Source organism: Phocoena sinus, chromosome 7 (assembly GCF_008692025.1).
Source record: "Phocoena sinus isolate mPhoSin1 chromosome 7, mPhoSin1.pri, whole genome shotgun sequence".
In the NCBI taxonomy this organism is placed as follows: Eukaryota; Metazoa; Chordata; class Mammalia; order Artiodactyla; family Phocoenidae; genus Phocoena; species Phocoena sinus.
In genome coordinates, this window is record NC_045769.1 from 3252399 (window position 1) to 3278097 (window position 25699).

General features: G+C 57.6%; 1 protein-coding gene across 9 annotated transcripts in view; it reads right to left on the minus strand.

The window, feature by feature from the left end:
* Positions 1–974: 974 nt before the first annotated feature.
* The window catches only part of MLPH (melanophilin), a 42926-nt gene continuing 18201 nt past the window's right edge, over positions 975–25699 (minus strand). The window contains exons 3-16 of one of the 9 annotated variants that reach the window (XM_032637204.1): positions 23677–23895; positions 23450–23562; positions 21668–21706; positions 20993–21096; positions 19704–19823; positions 18457–18661; positions 16447–16586; positions 8851–9081; positions 8458–8613; positions 7001–7093; positions 6052–6129; positions 4494–4551; positions 3916–4016; positions 975–2418 (exon numbers count right to left, since the gene is read on the minus strand). In XM_032637204.1, coding sequence (XP_032493095.1) covers positions 2374–2418; positions 3916–4016; positions 4494–4551; positions 6052–6129; positions 7001–7093; positions 8458–8613; positions 8851–9081; positions 16447–16586; positions 18457–18661; positions 19704–19823; positions 20993–21096; positions 21668–21706; positions 23450–23562; positions 23677–23895 — 1702 coding nt within the window. In that variant the 3' untranslated portion in view covers positions 975–2373. Of the gene's footprint in view, positions 2419–3915; positions 4017–4493; positions 4679–6051; positions 6130–7000; positions 7094–8457; positions 8614–8850; positions 9082–16446; positions 16587–18456; positions 18677–19703; positions 19824–20992; positions 21097–21667; positions 21707–23449; positions 23563–23676; positions 23896–25699 lie in introns of those variants that run through there. The other 8 variants (XM_032637205.1, XM_032637203.1, XM_032637207.1 and 5 more) reach the window with 8 other exon arrangements.

The window sequence follows — 25699 nt, forward strand, 5'->3', positions numbered from 1 at the left end:
TCCCAGGGGACATGAGTCCTCAAGTCACAACGATGGTCTCAAGAGAGCAATAACACGCTGGACCACTTGTAACACTGGCAACAAAAGCACAGCATCCATGCAACACCACAGGGTTGTAAGATAAGCACGACGAGGTGACAGGGGTGACAGGGGTACGAGGCATGTGAAGCCAGGCCTGACATCCTGGAAATAACCGAGCGGACGTTTGGCATAAAAATATACCCCAAATAAGGGACACAGCCGCTGATGGGACGGAAGGGTTGGGGCATATGCCGAAGTCAGAGTCGCCAGCTTTTCCCGACAGAATGTGAGGTTAAAGAGAGGGTAAAGCCTTGGCCGGAGCCCGTGGGAGCACGGAGTTGACCTGAGTGGATGCAGCGGGGTTTGGGGGTAAGATGGGAGTTCAGTAGGATGGGCGGACTTTGAGATGCCAGAGGAAGAGGCAGCTGGTCTGTGGTGGGGACCTCGGGGGGTCTGGACTGCAATCCAGCCACAGGTGCCTAAAGCCGTGGGACCTGATGGGGATGGAAAGGAGATTCGACATCAAGGGGCCGAGAGGGGCTGAGGAACCAGCGCAGGAGCTGGGAGAATTTCACATCCTCGGCACCCCGGCCGCTGCCCACAAGATGGGTGCAGGTCCCTGGGCCATGCACACCGTCCGGGGCCTCTGCAGTGCTGCCGAGAGAATGAAAGAGTGAGTGTAGCCCTGACCCTAATCGGAGACCCCAGCGAGAGGCCTTCTGAAGGAGGGACAAACGTGCTTCCAGGTTGGAAGCTCTCTGAACTCAAGTTAGCAACGGAGCTAAGTGGCCACTAAGGTTCCGGGGCACAAGGCCTCACGTGCCTGTTGCATCACACCCAGGGCTGTGCTGCAGGCCAGCCGGGACTGCTTCTTCCTTGACGCTAGGAACTCACACTGACTTTAGTTTACTCTGTGAATAAGGAGGGGTGTACGGAAACAAGGATTGATCCTCTTTGGCTTACTGGAATCCTTTAATCATTTTCGGCGTTGGATTAGGAGCTGACTATTTCAAGCAGCTTTCATTCTGAGAGGGCGTTTCGGAGCCATCTTTTCTGCAAATCCCAGCACAGCCTGAAGCTGGTCATTCAGATCAACTCAGACGCTGATTCTGGAAAGCGCGCTGGAGCTGCCACGGGCCCGCCCGTCGATGAGGCGGTCTCTGCGGTGACCGTGATGCCACAGGCTCAGTGGAAACGCGAATGGAGCTCGCGATGCAGAATCTGTAAACCACGGGTGGGGCTGTGTCCACAGTCAGCCTTCGTATCAAAGGCTCTTGGGCATCATTTATTCACCTCTTCTTTCAGTTACCACAGAACACAGACACCAAACCACTTGAGAGAGCAAACTTAAAGCTGACCCAGTCCCTCTGGAACGTATCAGAGGATCACAGGGGAGGCTGCCTCACACTCGGGGCTCTGTTCCCTCCTCTGCAAAATGCGCTGTTCTGAGGACTCGTTAAACCGGTCCCTCTGAAGCACACAGCCATGCTCAGCGAGGGGAGACAGGGTTACTGTGCTCAAGGCAGCTGTGGAGGGGGTCCCAGCGGGCTCCCCTTCAAGTTGGATGAGCTACACAGACACCCAGACTGTCCGAGGCTGAGCAGGACTTGGAGATCCTCTGTGGACCGACGGCAAGTGGCCTCCTGGATTCCACCACAGCGAGTGGCAGTGCCAGGCTGGGCCCCGCCCGTCCGGACTCCGCCAGTGCCTCCCGGCAGGCGGTCTGCACCTGCACGCGGGCTTTGAGCAACTGCTCACTTGCTGCCGCTGGCATGCTGTCCTCGACCACGGTGTCCCTTCTCCCAGCCTGTGAAGCACAGGCTGGGAACTTGCAGACTAGGTGTGTTTGTGTGAGGAGATGCGGGGCTCTATCCCTCCCTCTTATTCAGATGGACGTGAGCTCAGTGACTTGTCCTGACGTCCAGTCGCACCCACACACCTGCCCTGGCTCCGACAGACACAGTCAGGAGTGTACAGATGGCTGGTGCGGTCACTGAGTCACCCCTTTTCCATTCTGGTCATGAAAGCAGCATAAGAAAGCCATCAGTGAAAGGGGTAGAAGATCATTGAGCAAGAGCTTCTTTGTGTCCTTCAGAAAGCTTAAACCCTAAAGGAAAGACGCGGCAGCTTAGATGTTTCTCACGGATCAGAGCAGGTGGGCAGGGGCGGCCTTGGAGGTCATCAAAGAACGTGGGTGAAGAGCTGACGGGCTGAGAACCGCTGTCAGCTCATGGATGGGGTTTCTTCTCGTTCCTCCACTGGGCTGCGTGCACTGGAAAACGCGGGGCAGGTGGAGGGACACGGAGGCCGAGGTGGAGGGAAAGGACCGGCGCCACTCCTGCTCTGTCCCGTTCAGACGAACCTCCCGTTTAAGGGCTGGTGGGTCATCACGGGCTTCTGTGAACACACATGGACACGTCAGCACGCACAGGTGGGTACGCACACAGATACACGGGCGAGAGCACACACACACTCACGCAGGCGTGGGCACAGAAATACACGGGCGAGCACAGAGGAACGTGTAAACACACAGGTGTGCGCACACGTAGACATGCACTTAGCTATATGACTGTGCATACATAAAGACACACACGGCACATACACAGACACACACACACGGGAGAGCACACAGATGTGCACGTGGGCTTGCTGGTCAGGAGGCATCAGTCAACCCCCTGCCAGGTTGTTCTTACTCGATCTCTTTCTGCCTGTTTCCCCAGCTATGGGTCAATGACACCGGCCCTCACTGGCTGTAAGGACGGAAAGTATGTGACAATCTAGAGCTCTGAAGCACGGAAGGTGCGTTCTAATTTGAAAGCACGTAGACTTTCAAGCCCCCGCTGGTGATTTCTTATCGCCTGCCATCAGCCCCTGGGGATGGCCACGCTCTGGCCACGGTCCAGGCAGCCTCTTCCGGGCTCAGGTGGGGCCTGGCAGGGAGCCTCTGCCCTCTGTCCTTTCCTGTCGTCTGGGGCGGCCTAACGCTGGCTGTCTCGGACACGTGTGCCCCATCTCCCCGTCTGCCGACACAAGGCTCGCCCACAGTCATCAGCAATGAGTACTGTGAGATACTTTGAAATCCAGATTAAAAACAGAGTTTGTGGAAAGAACAGAGCGGTCGCTCCGTCTTCCTGGATAGCGAAGCCGTCGACTCAGACTCTCGTAACCGGCATGAAGTCAGAATGACTGCTGGGTGGTCGCAGTGTGGACAGCTGTGGGGATTGGGGTGTTTGCACCCTGACGTTGGCCACTGAGACCTCATGCCCACCCCTGGGACGTGGGCATGACTCTGGGGTCCCTAGAGGTCAGCTGTCTCTCGCCGTTGCAGCCCTGTGTCTGTGAAGTGCCGTGGGCACTCCAGGCAGCTGACACGCCCATCAGAAAAGCTGGTGCTTTCACCAGGCTCTCGTGCGGCTGGAAACACCAAGGACCGTGGTGCCAGAGAAGGGTCTGCAAGGTGCACTTCTGTAGGCATCAAGGCCATGACCCCGCTGGTCCAGCCTGATGTCCCCTGGGCTTTGGGAGGCACCTCATGTTCTTTCTGCAGAGAGCCCTCTCCCACGGAAGTCGGGGGACAGCCTTGACCCCGGCACCTGCACAGGTGGTTCAGCTGAATGACCTTTACAGCGCTGGGTGGGCAGGTGGGGCTGTGTGGGGAGTCCTCACTGCCTCATGCACTGTCCCCGTCCCCAAGCCCAGAGCCCCCCCAGGGCCGGGCGACCCCATCACTGGTACACTGTGTACCTTTAAGAAATGTTTCTGATTTTCCTTCAGACCTTTTGCTGATATTACTATTCCTGTTAGTGTACCCCAATTCTTTACTTTGAAAACTTAATATCAACATGTCAATCTGAGAGAATTTTAAAGCCACCTCAGTGAAAAGCGAAAACTTACCGCAATGCTGTGGTTGGCGGTTCCCTTCTTGCCACTGGGGTTTCTCTGTGTCAGGGATCCGCGGGACACGGATTTCCGATCGAAGGAGTCATCATCTTTGTCTTTGAGGAAAACAGGAGGGGGGTGCTTATTAATCACAAACTTACCCCAAACAAGTGTCTTTGCTTCCTAAGAAATTTTAAAAGGAGCATAAAAGCAAATGCGCCATCCAGGACGAAGCTGATGTCCTCGTCACCGCCAAGACATCAAGGCGGGCTAATGACGTGCTGTGCTCTAGAAGGTGGGGAGCTTTGCACCATTATTAGGACGATTTACATCGCAGGACAAGGAAATCACCGCTGCCACCACCATCAACACCCTTATGTGCTTCAGGCAGCAAATTCCAGGTATCCAGACACCACGTCACTGCAACGGTCCCTGAGGGTGGCCCGAGGGCACTGGAGTGTCCTTCGGGCATCAGTGGCATGACATGCCGGGTCCCATGGGTTACGTAGAAATATGGGGCCCCGACTGGCCATTTTCATGCCCCTGAGCTCGCCTCCCAGGCCTGGGGGACGAGGGAAGCAGGTGACTCTTACCTTGACTTCTGGGGTAATCACTGAGCTTTCTCCTCACAAGATAGGGTGCAGCCACCACCTGGAAGAAAGAAGCCGTCTCTGGGCGTCAGTACCTTGCTGTAATTGTTAGGAACACCGGGGAGCTAGGTTTGGATTTCTCATCATTCCTGCAGATTCGGATGAATCAGGGCAACTCTCTTCTGTTCCTGGGCAAAATGTGAACTTTTAACAATATTAAAATGCATGCTATCAATACAATACGCGACAAATGCCGGAATATGAAAGAGCTGCTTAGCTTTTGGAGAACTGCAGCCTTGGGTGGGTACAGCGGAAAAGCCCAAGTTCCAGCCCCACAGACGGGTTCAAATCCTATCGCTACCCCTCACCACCGTGACAAGGACGATTTACATCTTCTCTCCGAACTGTCTCCTCATCTGGAAAGTGGGCCAGCAGCCTCTGTACAGGATATTGGAAGATTAACTGTACCTAATACATTCTCAGCGCCCCATGGCGGCTGGGCCCCCCACCTTTCTTTCCCTGCCCCTTTCCTGTTGCTCATCTCTCTGCTCTGGGCTAATTCATTTGCTGTTTTGCCTCTTCAGGGGGGAAGCTGAGAGCAAAACGGCCTGACTCCCTGGAAGTCCTGCCAACGCCTGACTCCCTGCGATTCAGCTTGGCTGGTTTTGTGGGCTGTACCAGGAGGCTGGCTGCAGACACGTTCAGGCTGGGCTTCCCGGGACAGGTCAGGGAAGACCACAGCCCCGAGAAGAGGGTCAGGGTGGGGCTGGGAGGCCGGACTAAGACCGCCTGTCGTTGGTCTGTGTGGTCTCAATCCAGTATGTCTACCTCCCCAACCCTCAGGCTCCACATTGGTGCAACAGGGGCGATATCCACACCTGCTTACCAGGTTTTTTGAACATCAAATGGACAGATGGAAAAAAAATACCGTTTTTAACTATGAAGAGCTACCCACTGCTGTTGTCACGAGAAGCACAAATGACTAGGGGCTCATTACAGCTCACAAGGGGCGTATCAGGCAGCAGGCAGGACCCAGAGCAGACGGCCTGCTCTGTGCGTCCCGCCCATACCCCGCGTCCATCCTTGTGCCGTTTCGCGCACACCGGCTCCCGTGCTTCGCTCCCATGGCCGGGACCCGTGGCTCCCAGGGGAGGCCCGTCCCCGGGCCCTGGAGCCTGCTGTGTCTGTGAATGTTCGTCACCCAGGACAGGGGGGCGTGGGGGGCAGTACATGCCCAGCACCCGGCCCCTGTGATGTGCACTGTCTCCAGGGCTCTGTGTTCCTCTCAGCCAGTTCCCCTGCCTGGGGTCTGCCCGTCTCCTTCCCCTCTGCCCTCTGTCCCACCCTCCCACTCCCCTGGCTGGGCTTTCCTGGATTTTCCCCGACAGACACCCTATGGGGAGACCAGCCTGTGAGACTTGCCAGGTTTCTAAAGTCCCAGTGTTTCAGCTCCACCCCCCCCCCACCCCCCGCCCCCTCCGTACTTGTCACGCTTCTGGAAAAGTCGGGCCAACCGTTTACCCGCTTCCAGCCTCTCGAGCTTGGATGTAGTAACACATACCTTGACCTCACCCGAAGGGTCTGCACTCGGATCCTTAGGACTCTGGCCCAACTTCCCAACAAGCTGGGGAAGAAATATCTGGAGAACAGGGAAGGAGCCTGTGCTTATGACTGCTCGTCTGACCTCCTGCCACAGGGCGGGCGGGCAGGACACACGGATGGTGTTCTCTTTACTCCTCGGTCTGGAAGGCCGGGACGGCACGGCAATACCCACAGAGCGCACACCACTCCAGGGCTCTGCGCCCAGGGCTGCTGGGTTTAGCAAATTAAAGTACAGAACGCCCAGTTGGCTTTGAACTTCAGGTAAACAATGATTAAATTTTTTTAGTATAAGTATGTCCCAGATATTGCACGGGGTATACTTATACTAGAAGATGACTTGCTGTGAATCTGAAATTCAGATTTGATTGGGCATCCCGGCAGCCGCATCTGGGACTCCCCTAAGAGCATTTATCATCCTTCTGCCAGATTTCCTCATACTGTGATCTGTCTGGAGACTCCCTACTTGAATCGGGGGGAAGGATGTTGGTCTCAGGTCTCTGTCGTGGGCAGGTCCCCATCCTGCTACTGTCACACCCGCCTTGCAACAGCGCTTTTATGAAGGCCACCAACACGAGGTGCTGTCCAGCTTGCTTCCTTTGGACTTTAAAGTGTGTGTGTGTGTGTGTGTGTGTGTGCGCGCGCGTACCACGTGGCTGTGTTTCCAATTCTCATGCAGGAGCTGACGGTCCCCCCATATAGCACTCTTTTCCGTTAGAAACAACACTAGCAAACGAAAAGGAATCCCAGCGCAGCCCACAGGTCACTGATTGCAGGAACACGAGGCTGGCAGATTAAGGAGGAGGGTGGCGGCTGCCCCGGGGGCTCTTGCTGCCAGGCCCTGGGCTGCCCTGTGCTCCTGGCCAGGGCTCCAGGCACGACCCCCAGGGCCCTGCGGCCCCTCCACTCACCGGGAGGCTGGATTTCTTCCGGGGCTTTGCCGAGGTCCTCACAGTGAGCCCTGCAGCCTGCAAGGCTGCAATCCTGTACTCGATATCTGAAACCTGAGGGAACCACAGACAGACAGGCAGACAGATGTCACTTGGATGTCCTTTCAACGTCACAGGACAGGAGCTGCTGCCCCCGATTCACCGGTTTCATCATGCTTCCCCTAAGATGGGTGACCCGCCCAGGGCCACTTCCTGGGTGCCCCATTTCCATCCGTCTTCCATGGTCGTCGCGAGGGTCACCCCCAAGTGGGGGAGGGGCTCATCCATGAGGGATTGAGGGAGGGGTAGTGACGGGGGGAGAGCTGAAGGCAGAAGCTTCTGGGAACAGGAACCGGGCCCCCTTCAGGTCCGTCCAGATCCCTCCCACAGCCCCAAACCCTTCTCACGGTCCTTGGGGCTCTCTGGAATCTGCTCTCCTCCCAGACACTCCCCTTCTCATTCCCTGGGCTCTGGCGCAGGGCTCCACCGCGGATCCCCGAACACGCCAAATTCGACACCGCCTCGGGGCCTTCGCCCGGGCTGCCTTCTTGTATTATCCCTTCCCAACCACCCTTCGAGGCAGCCCCATCCGAGCGCTCCCTGGGGCTACCCTCTCCTCAGTCCCGTCGACTTGTTCTCTGTCTCCTCCCACTAGAAGCACAAGCTCCAGAACGCAGGGGCTTGGTCTGAGGTGCTCATAGCTGCATCTTTTGTGTCTACACAATGCCCGCCGTACTTGGGATCCCGACTGAGAACTGTTGGCTCCATAGGAAGGAATAAATGAATGCAAAGTTCTCAGGCTCACTTGCGCCCCCTAAGGTGCACGGCCTGGGGATGTGCCCCTTCTTCCTCGGGGACGGAAGGGCACTTGCTGAAGAGAAAAGAAGCTGGAATGAATGGACAGTGGGTGCTGGGTCCCCTGCACTCGGACGGGCAGACCTCCTCTCCTCTGGGGTCAGCAGGGGGAGGGCAGAGCACAGCCCAATCACCTTGACTGTCTCTGGGAGACCCTGGCTCTGTCCTTTGACCTTTGCACACCACTAACACACCTCCTACCCTAACTCAAGCCCGGGACCCAAGTTTACAGGATGATCCTCGGTCAGAGTCTGGTCCTGAGCCCCGGGGCTGTCCTAAGATCTAAGTCTGCTTCTGGAGAAGCCCTCCTCATGGGGCAGGGAGGGCTAAGTGTCAGCATCTTCCTTCCGTGGCTGAAAACGCCACCTGTCTCTTGCCAACCTAAAAGGGAAATGGGCAGGGGTGGGGTGCAGGGCGTGGCGTGGAGAGTGATTCCACGGAAAGCCCCAGGAGCCTGTCCTGGAGCCGACAACGTGGGCTCCCTACGTGTGAGCCCTTCGGGGGGCTGACCACCCTTGCCAGGCCTCCAGGGCCCCCACTATCTATCTGGGGGAGCTGCCTGCTCCCGGGGCCGCCGGAGCTACCTCGCTCTCTGTCCGCTGCACCTGAGAGGCTGTGGCGGCCACTCTGTCCTCCAGCTGCGACAGCTCCTCGTCTGTGGTCCTGCTGGGCTGCATGGGGTCCTGGGGGCCCCGGGCCCCCTTCTCCCGGCTGGGCGTTTGGCCTGCAGCCGTGCACACCTAGAAGAGGGAAGCGCCGCACGTGACCACCAGCAGGGGAGACCGCAGGGCTCGCCCCAACGCACGTCCCATCCTGAAGGTGCCCCTTTCGCTACGCCAGGAGCTGCCTGGACAGCCGGGCAGCCCGCGGTGGGGCGCCGTGTGCAGCTGGGGCCAGGCCGCTGGCTTAGGCACAAGCTGTCGATCCCCGGCCCCGCCTCCGAGTGTGTGCTGCTGAGGTCGCTCAGGCAGCCTCACCTCCGGGGCGGCCCCGGGGGGGTCCTCGATGGGGGCGCTGCTGTCCTGCTCCGCCCCTCCGTCCTTGCCCTCCTCCTCAGATGAGGCCCGCTGGTCACCGGTGCGGCTGATCAAGGCCTCCAGTCTTCTCTTTAGGGCCGCCTCTTCCATGTCGGCACCTGTGGGCTTGCTGCCAACTGGACGCTGAGACGGACGAGTGGCTGATCTCAGCCGGTCGGTCACGTGGAAGCGCTGAAAGCAGAAGCAGGGCTCTGGAAAGCACCTGCCCCCAGCACCCTGGGGGCTTGGCCGGAGCTGCGGTCTCATCTACGCCCCACACGAGCTCGGCCAAGGGGCCCGCGCCGCCTGTCCTCCAGAACCAGGCCCCGAAGGGTGGGGTGTTCCTGGCGATCCTAACAGCACCCAGGCCACCTGAGACGCACCATTTTTCTTCTCTCTGTTCCCAAACTGGGTCCCCAAGCCACTTCCTAGGGTTTAAGCATCCTTATGGCGCCAAACCAAGACCTCAACCCGGACTGCTGCATCTGCCAGTTGAGGCTACGGGGTGCTGACAAGTCTGTTCTCGGGGTTTTTCTCGGTCCCCCCGTGATAAGACTGAAGTACACGATGGCCGTGTGGCCTCAGCATCTCCCGCGGGCTCGGGGGTGGGTCCTGAACTTGCATAAACGCTACAGCATTCATGTCCACTGTCCATGCTATGTCTCTGTGTACCAGGCTTTGTGTCCACAGTCTCACCCACGAGCCTCCCGTCGGCTTTGCAAAGGAATCATACTCCCAGACGCTGGTCTGGAGCTGACTGAGAAGTGTCTACAGTGTATCTGTGACTCTTGGAAAACTGCAAAGTTGTGTGAACCTCTCAGTGATGTTTTCCATGACACAGTGAGTAGCACCCTTTACCACTCACCCCTTCCTGAATCTAGAGCCAGGGAAGTTTGCCACCCAGGGTGGACTTGGATGAGATTCATACAACCCAGAATATCTATTTATCTGCCTTGGCTGGTGAGAAACTCAGAGCTAAACACTGCTCATTTCTGGAAATCTCTTCTCCAGAGTTTAGCTAGGCCTCTGTTTCTTGAAATTATTTTTCAGGGTTGTATTCTTTTTTTTTCATTATGCGGGCTTCTCACTGCTGTGGTCTCTCCCGTTGCGGAGCACAGGCTCCGGACGCACAGGCTCAGCGGCCATGGCTCACGGGCCCAGCTGCTCCGCGGCATGTGGGATCCTCCCGGACCAGGGCACGAACCCGTGTGCCCTGCATCGGCAGGTGGACTCTCAACCACTGCACCACCAGGGAAGCCCCAGGGTTGTATTCTTTGGTCATAATTTTCTAAGTCTCTAGAAGGGGGTGGGAGTCCCTCATTGATTCCAGCTTTTACTCTAATTCTACAGGTGGGGAAAGGATGCTCAGAGCCCCTCCTTTGCCTGGCCTCACTCAGTAAGCATCACACCAGGGCCTAGACTGCAGTAATCTCTGGCTGCTACCCTTCCCTGCATTCCGGCCAGTGGTTCACTGAGTAGCTATGTGTTTCGTCTGCCTGTGGACACGAGCTTCATGTGAAGGGATTTAGTGTGTCGGTTTTAAGAAGTGACCAGAGTCATGTGAAAAAAACACAAAAGTGGCCAAATTATCCCAACAGCCCTTTACAGCCAAAATGACTTGTGAGGGGGTAATGAGATTTAAAAGTTAAGGGCAGGGACTTCCCTGGTAGCAAAGTGGTTAAGAATCCACCTGCCAATGCAGGGGACACGGGTTTGATCCCTGGTCCGGGAAGATCCCACATACCGTGGAGCCACTGAGCCCGTGCGCCACAACTACTGAGCCTGCGCTCTAGAACCTGTGCACCACAGCTACTGAAGCCCGTGTGCCTAGAGCCCGTGCTCCCAACAAGAGAAGCCACAGCGATGAGAAGACGGCACACTGCAACGAAGAGTAGCCCCCACTCGCCGCAACTAGCGAAAGCCCGCGCGCAGCAACGAAGACCCAGCGCAGCCAAAAAAAAATGTTCAGGGCAATTCCATCCCGCAGAGCTTGCTCAGGCCAAAACTCCTGGCGTCATCTGACCCCTCTCTTTCTCTCGTCCTGAATCCATCCCCGCTGGCTCTGCCTTCAACAGGTACCCAGGGTCCACCTCCCCTCACCTCTGCTGCCCTGCCTGGTTCAGCCGCCACCTTGTCCTGCCTGGACGATCCACCAGCCTCTTAACTGGCTTCCCGTTTCCACAGCCTGTTCTCAGTTTGCCAGGCAGAGGGCTCCCTGGGGGTCGGGGGTTGGGGGGACGTGAGCAGGGAGGCCGGTCGCTCATTAACTCACTGGCTGCCTCTCCTTCGGCCCACAAAGCAGACGTCAGAGTGTGAGGTGAGGGTCCCCCCAGGACCGCCTTCCGGGACTCTGAGATCTCCCTCCCTGTCCCTTCCTTCGGGGAGTGAGTCACCCGCTGACGCTGCTGCTGGGAGGGGGGCTTCCGCACCACGACGTTACTCGCACCCACAGTGCCCGTCGGGCCGCCTTCCGGCCCCTCGGACCCCGGTGCTCCTGGCAAGCAGAGGGCAGTGCTGGCTATCAATTTTCTCTGTGAATGGAACCAACGGCCTCGCAGATGAGTGCCAAGGGCTGGAGTGAGCTGACGGGGAAGCGGCACGTCTACTGGGACGCCTTTCTACAGGCTCCCAATTTCCTGAAGATGCTCAAAAAGCAAATCTCCTCAGAGGCCACAACGGGTGAAGAGAACCCCTGTGACGTTCGGAGGGTAGATTCTATTGGGTCTGATGGGAATAAATCTTTCAGAGTAAATGAGGTTGAGAAACTTCAGAATCCCCTTGAGAAATGGGAACCTGAGGCCGGCCACCCCAGGCAGGAGCTGATGAGGGTGTGGGGTGGAGATTTATGAACTGCTGTCAGAAGGGGGCGCTGTTTCTACTTGGTAAATAAAACCCCCACACATACAGACACACACACACGCACGCATGTCCAACACACATGTATGCATGTATGCACGCAAACACATATACACGTGATGGCAGCTGGCCAGCACGACAGGATACAGCTGGGGTGACCAAGGCATCCAAGTTTGAACCCCGAAAGCCCTATGTCCTGGGAACCCTTCGGCCCCTGGCAAAGAGGGGCACGGGTTGCCCTGGTGATGCTGGTGGGGGAGAGCGAGGCCCAGAGGGGGATCTGGGTCAGCCTCCAGGATGGGGTGGAGGCAGCCCGGGGTCTGGGCAGCTGGGGGTGAGCCCTGGGGTCCTGCGGGCTACCGGGCCTGCGTGGGGGACACCTGCCACAGACTCAGGTGAGAGGGCCTGTCCTGAAAGCACCCTGAGGGGCAGAGGGCCTCTCCCAGACCTGCGCGGGGGCACTTCTGACTGTGCTCCCTGCCGGCCACGGGCTCTGGAGTTCCTCTCCTGAGAGCCTGGGCCTGTTTCCTCAGCTAAAACACGGGGACTGAAACTCTGTCTCTGGGCCAGCCTGGCCCTGCCGGCCCACAGAGGGTGTCAGAGGGCACCTCCGTGGGTGAAGGTGGCTGTGGCCCTGGGGTTGCGTGGCTCCCACTGCCCACCCCAGCTGCCGCCGGAGCTGATCTCCAGAGCCCGCGGGCGCTGCAGGGAGGGGGCTGGGTGCTGAACCGGGGCCGTGGCGCAGGCAGACTCGGGGCAGGGCCTGAGCATCGCCGCCCCTATGCCCACAGCTACCCGGCTTGTCTGTCTGTCTCTCAGACGCACATGTGCACATGCAATCGTATTAGACCAAGGGTTCTGTTCCATTCACTCCCCAGAAGGTGTCCCCAATGCGCTGGGTACACCCTCACATACAGGGTGGGCAGGAGACCCCTGCCCGCTCCGACGGCCTGGACCCCCGGATACTGCAAGACCAAGTGAGGTCCCCGGGTCTTCGCTGCTCTGACTTCCCGGCCCCTCTCTCGTTACATCCGCACCAAAGGCTGCACACCTGCGTCCCTCTGAGTTCTGCACCTTTGGCTGGGCCCACAGATGCCCAGGCTCCGAGCACGGGGGACGGCAGGGGCCTGGACGGGGCAGACGCCCCCACCCTCAGCTGTACAGTGGAAACCCGTTCAGCTCTGAGCCCCATGCATAAGCTCCCAATCGAGAGTCTTCCTTGCAAAGCCCGTGTTGGTGCCTCAACCTCCCTTAACAAAGGGGCTTCAGCGGGTCAGCAGGCGGTCAGCAGGCGGCTGACATGTACTTGTTCCGCTCAGAGATATGCAGCAGAGGGAGGGGTTCAGTGGCTGGAGGACAGAGCCACTCCGGCCAGCAGGATGCTGGCACCTACCACCTCGGGAGCACCAAATTCCCAAGCAGTGGAAGGAAAGGTCAGGCCACCATTCGTCATGTGCCCTGGGAAGGTAACTGTGAGGCCCATTTTCTGACAGCCGGGGTCCTGGAACGCCAAGCAGAAGCTGGGAGCGGTACCAGAAGCGGGGGCGGGGGGCGTTGGGAGGATGAATAAAGCAGGACAGGTGACACATTCAGCGTCACTGCCGTGGCGCAGCCATTGTCACTGCTGAACCTGAGGCGCACAGGAAGGTGTGAATTGATTATGCCAGGCTGCTCAAACTAAAAGTCAAGAGCCCCGGGTCACCGTGGGCCAGGAGGCCTGCCAGGTGATGACCTGAAAGTGCGACTGGCTCAGACCTTGAGTCACCAGCTCTTGAGTCACCGGAGTCTATTAACTCCCAGGCCGGGAAATGAGAAAATCAATTCTACTGTTTTCTTCCAAGCCCAGCAGATGCATCTGGCCTGCCATTATCTCCTCTGTGGTCCACCTTGTTTTAAAGGAGGGAGATGGCTCCAGCAGGCTGGTAAGACGCTTTTGCATTGTTCCGCAGGTAATTAGTTTGATCTTCACAGCACTGAGGGCTCTGAGTGGGCAAATCTGCCCAGAGAAGAACACAAGCTGAGAAGCTTCAACACGAGGGTTTCGGCGGGAGTGGCCCCAGCCTCGAGTGGCTGCTGGTAACTGAGACCAGCTGTGGGCACACTCATGGCACCTGAGAGGTAGCGATCAATACCTGGGAGGGGGGTGCTCAGCAGACAGTCGTGTGTCCCCGGGGAGCGTGGTGGGCATGAACCCACGGCAGGAGAATAAGAGCTGACCCAACCAGGGTCCAGCACCGGCACCGGCACAGTGAAGTATCACCTCCAGAGCGAAAGAGAAAGGAAAGCATCCCACGACGAGAACTCGGAAAGTCCTCGTCCTGACGGAGGAGGGACACGAGCTGGGGGCAGCACAGAGCCGTGGAGAGACCACAGCCCTCGGAACGGGAGGTGAGCTGCGGGCTGGTGGTTTTCTCTGAGCAAGAGAGCCTGTCCGCGTGCCGCCAGGACAGCCTGGACGCGTCCTGGTTTTCCATCTGGGATCAAGAGCCGTTGGCCCCCTGTAGACGCCCCCCAGGGAACACCTGTCTCTCAGGTGCTCAGGGGCCCAAAGCTGCTTGTGCCTCTCCCTTCGGCCCAAAGTGGGAGCCGCTCTGTCCCGTGTGAACTCCGTCCAGGTAAATTACATGCTATCTGGACACACGGACGGCAACTTGGAATGAACTTCCGGTGTTTCCAACTCGTTTGCAGCAAAACACAGATTTACAATTTAGGAATGCAGTACAGACAGAGGAGGAAAATGAGCGACTGTAGTTTGGCACTGGTGAGGCTTTCGTGGGGAAACTGAGTCAGTGTCTTTAGCCTGCGCTCTTGGGGCACCAGGGGCTCACTACCCACCACTTGGGGCAGGGTGCGTGCCAGGGCTCCGTTTCCTGCACCTCCTTGATCTCAGCCCCTTGGAAGCATCCATCCTGGTACCACATGCTGTGCTCTCTTTGGCCTCTCTCTCAGCATGAGTGATTATTTATAGAAAGTCTTTGCTGACTATCCCTCACCCAGAAAGTCCTGACCACGAGTACAGATGCGAAGACAGGCAACAGGTCAGGGGAGGACCATTCAGACTGACCCCAATAGTACATTATTCTCAAGAACTCCCGGATCCCCACGGCATGTCTGTGAGTCCTGTAAGAGTCGGCCCTGGGTCTGCCCTGATGAACAGGGACGCTACTGCCCTCTGGAGGCCGCTCTTTACACTGCCTGATTCCCTTTTCATAAAGATGCAGGTGAAGTCAGTGAAAGTAAATAAAGTCAAGAGAAAGAAATGAAGAAGAATTCCAGAGACGAGATACAAGCATGAAACAGAGAGTAATTTTCAAGGAGGCATAAAGGATGACTGGTGTCAGTAGGACTAAATACCGGGATATGTGTTTTACTGAACGTCACTAAAGCTGCTAAATTAAAAACTTGCTGAAAATAGACAATTTAATTCTAGTCTTTATCCCATTGTCTTCTGGCCTGGACGCTGGGAACCTCTCTGCCAGTGGTGGTTCTGCCACCCAGGGAGGTCTCTGTCTCTGCCCTGGGGAGGTCTCTGTCTCTGCCCTGGGGAGGTCTCCGTCCTGGCCGCACTGGCCCTCCACCATCATCCCACAGCCTTCCCAGGGGCCAAGCCAGTCACTCCCTGGTCTGAATCAAAGGACACTTCCTTGCATCAGCATTTCCCCTGTTGTTCCATAAAAGAAGAGTGAGCCCCTGGGTTGAATGACAGAGAGCGGGGTCTTCACTGCAGGCCTCCTGAGGGCCTTTCGTGCCCTGCTGTGCTCAGGGCAAAGGGTCAGTGGCTTCTCTCAGAGACGGAGGTCGGAGCAGGAGGTACGTCCAGCCCCGGGGTCGGGTGATGCTGCCAGGTGATATTATAGGAAAGAGAGCCAGCTGGGCCTGCGGGCACTGACTCTGCAGAGGGAGACGCAGAGTTTAAAAGCTCCATGCTTCTGCCCTGTTGACATTTTAGATCAATTTTAGAACAACAAAAAAACCTCCCAAAACAAATAACAAAACACCTGACACTGATTCACCAGAAAGCCATGCGAAGAAAGGCACCTTCTTGGCCTTCCCTGGTGGCGCAGTGGTTGAGAGCCCGCCTGCTGATGCAGGGGACACGGGTTCATGCCCCGGTCCGGGAAGATCCCACATGCCGCGGAGCGGCTGGGCCCGTGAGCCATGGCCGCTGAGCCTGCGCGTCCGGAGCCTGTGCTCCGCAACGGGAGAGGCCACAGCAGTGAGAGGCCCGCGTAGCAAAAAAAAAAGGCACCTTCTGCAAGTCAGGCGCTCCTCTTCGCAGATCATTCACTTCCGGAGCACAGCTGTGAAGGGACTGAGGCTGGAGGGGCCCCTAGCCTGTTCTAGGTCAGCTTAGACTGAGGAAGGGCCCCCCCCAACGTCCGAGCCCGGGAAGGGTGAGCCCTGGGCAGATCAGAGGGGGAAGCGGGTGCGGATGGAAGCAGAGGGCTCAGCAAAGGCCCGGCCCGCTGACAGCCCTACTTGTTATCCCCAAGGCCCTGGAGAGCAGTCTGTAGCCCGTGGCTGCAGCGCTGGACCACACCCCTCGTCCCAGGGCTTTTGACATCGCACATCTCTGTTGGGCAGGCTTGTGCAGTTTTATAGTTTTGAAGTACTTTTCATTTCTCAGCAATGAACTGATGTTAAGGTAATAAGGCACCACCCAAAGAAGCAACTAGAATGCGTTCTTTCTGGCCACCTTACCTGCTTCTCAGACAAGGTCTGGCTTCTCCGTCTGGGATGGTGAGAGGTCACCCGCTGAGCCCAGATGCTTTCTTCATCTGAGGTGTCCACGTCGGCCAGATAGTGGGATGGGAGCCGCTCATTCCAGAGGACATTTGCTCCTTCGGAGGAAGAGTGGGTTTGGATTATTTGGAGTGAAAAGCCGAAAGCCAATGGGCATTTTCTCCAATGAAGAGAAATCAGAAATCGAAGAAAACGGAGACACGATTCTATTCCATTGATATTATGGGGCTGAGATCCCTAAATCAAAGTAAGAATGGAACAGAGTCCATGGTCCCACACACGGAATTTCAGGAGCAGAAGCCCCTGCCCCAGCCGGCACTCACCGGGGGGCTCCAGGTGGGCAAAGCAAATGTAATATAATTACATCACACGGAGTTCCACGCGCCTCGGGTGTGGCAGACACGCGTCCCGGGAAGTCTCCATGAGTGGAGGTGACTTTGGGAAGCCTTTCCACATTGGTCACTGGGGACTGCTTTTCCTGCCAGACTAGTGATTCGCAGACTCTCGTGGGCACAGGTCACCTATGGTGTGGCCTGAGACGCTTATTCCTGGGCTCCGTTGGTGGAAGAGCCCCATGTTCTCACCAGAAAGTACCCCCAGAGCTCCAGGTTGGCCTGGAGGGCACCACATCCAGCCGTGCCGGGACGGGGAGGGCTTGACCCTCCTGTGGGGCGCCCCACAGAGCCAGGGTCCCAGGAATCAGCTGCACAAGCTGTTTCTGTGCTTGACGTGCAGCCGGCCACATGGCCCTGCCAGCACCCTGAACGACCTGGGGGCAAGGCCCTGAGCTCCAGCTGAGACTCCGGCCCCGTGGACACTGTGGTTTCAGCCTGGGAGATGTGCGCTAATGACCTGGCGACCTTGTCAATGACCGCAGACCTTGTAGCTTGTCTGATGCACTAATGAGAGACAACACTGACAGTCTGTCTCCAGAAGACTCTCTTCTACCACACTCGCTGTAAGACGCTCCCAATTTGAGACGAGGTGACAAATGTGTCTTAGAATCAATGAAATCGGGTGGCGAGTTGGTCGAAGGAGCTGGGCTTGAAACTCAGAGCTGCCTGTCTCCCAGGCGCGTTTCCCAGCTCGATACTGTCTGTCTCAGCTTCTCCCTCTCCCCGCTGCCACCCCATCCACGTGCCGGGGTTGATTAGGGATCCTGGGAGGAAATGCGTGTGTCCGAGTCTTCATCCTGTGACTTGGTCGATGTAGATTCATTTATTCATTGTTTATGGGGAAGTAAAACTCCCCTCCCACTGCCCCCAGACGCCTCCAGGATCCCTATAATCTAATGAAAAGGGAAAATGGAAAGCCGGCCCACTTCCTGGCAGACGGCACCTTAACCACCTTCCCCCGGCAGCTGGTCCCACGCTGCAGCCACGTGGGAGCAGGTCGGTTGGAAGCAGCCCGTGCTGCTTCTGTGGTCTCATCTGCTCCTTCATCACTAGGGTACCTGAACCCCAGACCCCAGTGCATACTCCCCCAGGGCACAGGAACAGACAGTGATTCGGGATTTCATTATGAAGCCGACCGTCTGACAACAAAATTAAACTGAGGATTTAAACTAGGGTCTCAGCACTTAGGGACCTCCCGAGTCATAGCTGGAAGGGAGGTGGTGCCCCAGGTTTGGAGCTGCCCTGTCCTGTGGTTAAGGTGGTCGGGCCGGGTGACCAGTGATCCTATCATCTCAGGGACACCTGCACGTCCCTACCCCAGTCCTGCTCGATGTCCCCCCATCCGAGGCGGCAATGAGCTGTGTGGCCAGGGCAGGCGTCAATGTTGGTACTTCTGAGTGTTACCAGGGAAGTGCCCAGCCCAGGGGAGCAGGGGTTGATGGCGTGTGCCAGGTCTGCACATGCTGAGCAATCACAGTGAAGAAGGGGCTGCGCACGGTAAACCAGTCAGGGGGCTGGCACAGATCTCCTCCACACAGAGCCCGCGCGGAAGACGCTTGTCAAGGGCACCTACCAGGTGTTGCAGTGGTCCCCGGGGCTGTCATGCAAGACTCTCCCGGCAGGCAGAGCTCAGCAAGGGCGTCCGGTCCGGCAGGCGAGAGGCTGGCCATCTGCCCTTCTGGACAGGGGTGGCGCCCAGAGGCCCTGGCATCAGCCTCATCCAGGACCACGGGCTCCTGGGAGGTGGTCTCCTCTGTGCAGGGCTCATCTGTGAGGGCCTGAGCACATGGGGCCTGTTGGCGGGTTTTACTAGGAAAGGGCAGCTCCTTGGAAAGTGGGTCTCTCCAGTCCAAGTCTTGAGGGTTTCCAGGCATCATCTGACCAACCGAACACTGGACACCCATCCTCTCTGCCCCCTGAGACTCAATTCCCTTTCATTTCAAAGGGCTCCGGACTTGCCGCTGGAGCAGGACCCGTGGCCCAAAGACCTTTTGGGTGCTGGCTCCCAGCTACCTGCTCTGTTGTGCCCCCGCCCGCAGGCGTCTGCAGATCAGCCCCGGAAGCCCGAGCCTAGCCCCAGCTCTGGGCTGGTGCCATTTGAGCCCGGGCACTGAGATGTCAGGGCTCCAGCTGAGGGGGTCGTTGCTCTGGGGCTCGTGCCCCAGCTGCCCGTGCTGTGTGCGATGGTCCTGTGTGTGCCGGGCTCAGCCTCTAGTGCCTTTGGAAAGGGATCCCGTGAGGCTGAGAGGATCACCCCTTGTCCAGGTGAGGCAAGAAGATGGAGCCTCATGCAGGGTCCCCAGGCCAAGGGCACACAGCTAAGGAGCAGTGACTACATGGCCGGTTCTCCTGGGCGGCCCCCGTGGATGCCGTGTGTCCTGGTGTAAGTATTAACAGCAGCCTGTTCCACCCACAAGACTATCCTAGTTTGGGCAATGAAGCAGAGGACCCCAGTAATGAGCCGCAGTGGGTGCAGGCACATGCCGGGCCCTGTCCGACTCCAGGGCGATGCGGCTCCTCTACCCTCGCTCTTGAGTCTCGGGGGTTCTGCCTTCACCCGGGGACAGGCACCCGCCCCGAACGCCCCAGGGCCCTGACTCATTTGCCCCGCGCCCCACTTCTCCGAGAAGCCGACCCCGTCTCTCCAGGGACCAGAGGGTGTGACGTTTCTGTGCCCCCCACCCCAGCTGTCCCCCTGCCTGTGATGCCCCCATGGCCATCAGACTGTTTCCCAGAATGCTGTCCCCCCACCCGGGGCCTGAAAACCTGTCGCCCAGGTTATCCTGGGATGGCCGGGGGCAGAAAAGAGAGCCCACTGACCTGCGGGTTGTCCGCGGCCACAGAGACCAAGGACAGGCTTGAGGGGTGCCCGCAGGACGGAGTGGAGTCGTCAGAGTCTGCCTCGAAGTCCAAGCCGTGAACGGGGAGGACGCGCTTTTTCTGAGCAGGAAGGGGTGCAGGAAAGAGGAGACAGAGGGTCAGCCTGACTGTGAGGGCCACACGCCCTCACCTCGGGCAGCGGGGAGGGCATCTCCGAGGGCACAGCCACCATCTGCGGTGGCGCCGGGGGCCACCCAGAGCTCCCCACCCATCACAGGCTCTGCATCCCTAGCGCCTCTTAGAAGAGCAGAAGGAATCATTCGCTCAGCCCCTGACGGGTACACGGCTGCTCAGAGGTGCTGAGGACACAGCCCAGCAGTGCCGCCCTGGGGGGCAGGCAGGCTTCTCTGGGCCGATGGGTGCTTCTCACCCCTCACACTTTAGCAAATGAGGGGTGCCCAGCACGGGGAAGCAGAGGGGGAAGGGGGGCTCCAGAGAGCTCCATCATCTTTAGATGCAAGAGCAGAGTTTATTCCGAATCCTTCCCTCATAATGGTTTCCATCCTTTAAACGTACTGTGCAGGGAATATTCAACACTGGAGAGTATTCACTGAGCTTAGTCAACGAGACATATAAAATTTTCTCATAAAAAGATGCCTACAGTCCCCGGGGACCAGCCGCGCAGACCAGCCAGCGTGGTTCTCAGAGACGCTGTCACTCTTCAAGGGGCTCCAGCCAACATCACCGCCCGCCCCGCCCCTCCCCTCCCTCCTGCTGCCCTTCTGTCAACCTGTCCAGAAACCCCGGGGATTACTTTGCTTGTCTTTATCACCAAAAATAAGTTAAAAAATAAGTGAAAGCAGAAGCAGACACCAATAAAAAACAAGGCTCACGGCTGGCTATAAACAAAAGCAAGGAAGTTCACAGAGGAAAGCCAGAGGGGGTTTGCTTCCCTGAAAGGTGCAAAGGCTGCTTCCGGGGGACACTAGTGCCCTCACGACCACGTGCCGGAGGGTGCTGGCCGGATGTCCAGGCAGGGCTGGAGGTCCAGGAAGGCCTCTCTGCAGGCCCTGCTCCCCTGCAGCTTTCTCTGGGGTTTCCTATGGAGAGACCTGTGCCGAGAGCACACTGCTGCTTGGTGCTCAGTGATCTCAGAGGCTGCGCGGCATGGTGGAGGCAGGCGGCTCTTCGTGCTCCTGCCCCGCGGAGTGATGGAGAGCCTGAGATTCTCAGGAAATCAGAATCCGAGCCTCCAGCATCAAGGAGGGCGGGGCTGGGGGAAGACTTACTTTGCTTCCAACGGGCTGGGCCTGGGCCCTTGTGTCCTGTTCTCTGTCCTCATCCGTGTGCTCGCTGTCTCCACTTCTCCCTCCGGGGCCTGGCTCAGGCGCACCTGCAATGGACGCCTGCATGACTCCACCAGGACAAGACCATCCGTCCATCCGCCCACCCACCCCTCCACCTGCTGTGAAGCGACCAGGCAAGGCCCTCGACTGGCCTCCCAAAGACCTATCTGAGCATCAGTTAGAGCTGGTCTGAATCACAGCAGAAGACGAATACTCTGCATCAACTTCACCGATGGTCACCTTCACTGACCGCTTCCTAAGCAGCGTGTGGGTGAAGCAGGCCTGGAGCTAAGTCACCTTTTCCCAAACTAACCTCTTCACTTTCAGTCTCATTTCACTTGCTCCTCAGCCCCGGGCCTCCCTCCCCTCCCTTCTCTGCCCCCCCAAGGACGCCTTTTTCACCTGAGCCTCCAGGTCTGTCCCCCGACCCCCAGCACAGCCTCACTCTTCCCTCTTTCCCCCCAGTCACACTGGCCTGGCCGGTGTTCTGTTCCCTCAGGTCACTACACAAGAGTGATGGAGTGCATTCTGGGCTTTTAGTCTGGAAGCCCCATGGATCATCCACCTTCCTCGGGGGCCAGGGGCACCCCGGCATTCTTGTGAGCACAAAAGACTTACTGTTGACGTCAGGTGAGCTCAGCACTTGGTCAGGTAAACCTATAGCCGAAGAAAAGCGCTCAGCAAAGACCCCAGCGGCCCTCACCAGCTACACCCCTGCGTTAGGCCCTGCCTGGACCAGCTTTTGAAACGTTAACTTGAATCACTTCTTCTTCTCTTTTACGTTTGACTACTTGGTTTTAAAGGTACAACTTTCCCGATTTTGTGTTCTTTCCGTGTGCCCTTTCTTGGTGTGCTGCATTCACAGGTACCAGCAGGGAGAATGCAGCCCCTGGACCATCACCCCACCCGAGACCTGCCTCACTGGGTCCGCAGCAGCGGCTGCAATCAGATTTTTTGTTGCCCCCCAGTGCCACCTCCTGGCCCTCGGTGGTGACAGTTCTGAAACTGGCCGCTTCTGGGTGGCACTGGCTCCCAGCTCTGCACCCTGGCTGGGCGCCAGAATCCCCGTGACCTTTTACCTAACGCAGATTCCTGAGCCCACCCCAGTCCCTAGAAATCAGAACCTCCCGGGGCCAGGACCAGGTCCTCAGCGTTGTGATGTGGCCTGTGGTCTCCCACCGTGAACGGGGCCTCCGGCGTTGAGATTCTCAGACACTTCGGTGTGGCTTTTCCTGTGCTACCTGTGGTTCCCACACCTGAGCCCTGCGGCGGCGGTGAAACCACACTCCTGCTGCAGGAAGATCCCTCAGCTGCCTCCCGGCCGGCCGAGCAGACACGGGGTCGCGGGTGCATGCGGCTGTGGGATTTACTGATAGGCTCCAACCGAGACAGAAATATCGGCCACGCTCCTGGTGAGGATCCTGGTGAGGAGGTGGGGAAAACTCCCGAAGCATAGGGTGACGGTGCCCCCCGCCCCACCGTGTCACCAGGACACTCCTAGTGACGCCAGCTGTCTCAGCACGGTTATCAGGAGAGCCACTTTTACAAATGTCCTGGTTTCGATGATTTATCACATGCCCCCTGCACCCCCGGCCCAAGGAAGCCCCCTACCCCTGTGGTCTGTTGCTCCAGGCGCCAAAAGCCATCACAGGTGAGGAGGCCTCTCGGTGGTCTGTCCTAAATTCAACAGTGTGCTAAGATTGCTCAGAAACACCTGTGCCAGGCCCAGTGAGTGTGCCAATGCCCTGAGGGTGGCTATGCCTACCTCCTGCATCTGCCTATCAACGTAGGGCTTTACAGGGCCCGAGACACAAGTAAGGCGCCTCTCCAGAAGGCCTGGGGGAGACGCCCAGGCTGGCGCCCAGTGAGGACACCCCCAATCCCAGAAGCACCGCCTCCACTCGGGACGTGCAGGAGCTCCAGACCCCGGGGCATTCTCCTCGGTGCCCCAGATGGAGACGGTCAAGACACCGAGCCCCCAGATACTGGCCTGACAGGCCGTCACAGCCCGAAGGCCTGGCCAGGTGTTGGCAGAGCCTGGGACTCAGGTGACAGGGACAAGGCAAGAGCGTCCCACAAACACCGCTCAGTTCTCTCCGTTCAAGTTCAGGAGACGCTTCTAAGCTCGGGCAATCTCACGTCCGTCCCCCGACATATCCCTCTACCCCAATGGCTTCCAGGTGGACAACACAGGTGAGCACAGGTTTAGTGTAAGAACACCATCTGGACCTCAAGTTCTTCATGGAATAAATACTTGGATTCAAAATATTAAAACAAATGATTGAGCTACAGCCCATCTCTTATGTCTTGATGATCTCATCGGACTCACGGGGAATGTTTGCTGAAAAGACAGAGTCTGGGCCCCGTACTGGATGCCTGGGGAAGAGGCTCACTCCTTACCTGCTCCCTGCAGCCTCCCGCAGAGGGACCGCGCTACCTGGGCCCCCCCGGAGTGCTGGAAGCGGGCTCTCACATGCCTGTAGTACCACTCCAGGGAGCCCCTCTTCACCAGCCTGCAGAGACACAGAGCTCAGGCCCGGGCGGGGCGGCACACACCCCCGTGTCCTGGAAGGGGCAGGCCGGGCCCCCCGCCGGCAGGGCCACTTGATCTCCAGGTCCCGGCTCACCTGGCCAGGTGGCAGGGGTCGCAGAGCCAGCCCTGCTCCTCCGGGTTGTGGCCGCAGCCTTCGCAGGTGAAGAGGCCGCAGTCCAGGCATTGCCTCCTGGGGGTCTCGAGGAGCCGGTAGGGCTGCAGGCAGCGGGCGCAGTGGGTGCTGCTCAGGTGGGCCGTGTCCGAAAGCAGCTCCCTCTTGGAGTTTTCCTTCTTAATCTTGCCTTTCAAACCCCTGAATCGGAAACAAGAAAATATCGGATGCCTTGTTTCTGCATCAGGCTTTAAATTCAAGGGCACGCGCGCGCGCACATACCACACACACACACACACACGCACACACACGCACACACACAGACAGACTCTCAGATGCAGAAAACAGTGACCCAAAGTCAGGTAGCACCATGACTTTCTTTCATTGCTAAAGGGCTGCGAACCATACAGGTTCAGAATCGCAGGAGGGAGCAGGCCCACAACTGCCCGCACCACCTCACGTAACTCAGTATAGCGGGAAGAGGGTGCACAGAGGTCCTGGACCCCAGGTTGGTTCCCCAGCTCTGACCCTGAACCCGGAGCTTTTCTGATGTAGAGCCCAGAGCTTGGAGACTGTATCGCTGGATGAGTGTGGACCTGTGGCCACTAGCACCCAGTGTCCAAGCTCCGTCGGACCAGACGGGGTTGGTGGCTCTGGGAAACCAGCAGGGGTGGGGCCCGGTGAGGTCCTGAGGGTGCAGCTTGGTTGGGCCACACAGTTATCTAGAGCCAATCTGTGGCCCAGTTTAATTGTTTAGCAGGAGATTAGAGGAGAAAAATCCAAGAGGTTCCTGGACCGGTCAGAGCAGCAGCAGGAAGAGTCACAGAGGATGGAGCAGGACGGTGGGCAGACGGTGGGCCAGGCTGACGCTCTCTTCTGTGAGGCCCAGGTCAGCCACACCTGCTCTGCCACCCTGGCCTGAGTTAATGGTCCTGAGCTGAGGATGACACCAGGTAAGTGGAGGTCAGGTCGGCACCCTACAGTAAGAGTTGAGAAGCTGAACCCACACAGCCAAGAAAAAAAGCCCAGTGGTGGCAGGAATCTAGGAAGAATACTGTCATCCACTGACTACAGGCTAGATAAAGCTGCACTGACAAGGTAGAGAAAGTGTCTTCCTTAAACTGCAGAGCACCTGGGGCCAGGTGGAAAGGGCCTAGTGTCCTCCACGTCCACTCTTGGTGTATCTGCTTCAGCCAGAAAGCCTAAAGGCCACCCCTTGGCTGGGCAGGGCCTTGTCCAGCTTGTCTCCCAGCATGGATCCCCCATTCTCCATCCAGGTAGAGCCGGACCCCCGGAAAGAAAGATGAGGACGTGTAGAGGTACACTGCATCCCAGGATGTGAAGTCCTCTTAAATAAGAGCCCGCGAGAGTCCTGGGGTGGCGGCTGGAAACTTTCAGGTGTTGAATTTGGGGGAACAGATAATGATACTCCGCTTCAGATTCCTTTTTTGTGAATATATTTATCTGTAATATATATTATTTAAAATAAATTTCATTTAAATTTTTAAAAATTAAAGAAAATTTTATTGGAGTATTGTTTTGTCCATCTTTTTTTTTTTTTTTTTGGTACGTGGGCCTCTCACTGTTGGGGCCCCTCCCACTGTGGAGCACAGGCTCTGGACGCGCAGGCTCAGCAGCCATGGCTCACGGGCCCAGCCGCTGTGCGGCACGTGGGATCCTCCCGGACCGGGGCACGAACCCGCGTCCTCTGCATCGGCAGGTGGACCCTCAACCACTGTGCCACCAGGGAAGCCCTGGAGTATTGCTGATGTACAGTGTTGTGTTAGTTTCTGCTGTACAGCACAGTGAATCTATTATACATATACATATATGCACTCTTTCTTAGATTCTTTTACCATATAGGTCATTATAGAGTATTGAGTCGAGTTCTCTGTGCTATACAGTAGGTCCTTACATTAGTATCTATTTTATATGTAGTAGTGTGTATATGTCAATCACAATCTCCCAAGTTATCCCCCCTACCTCTCCCCGCTAACCATAAGTT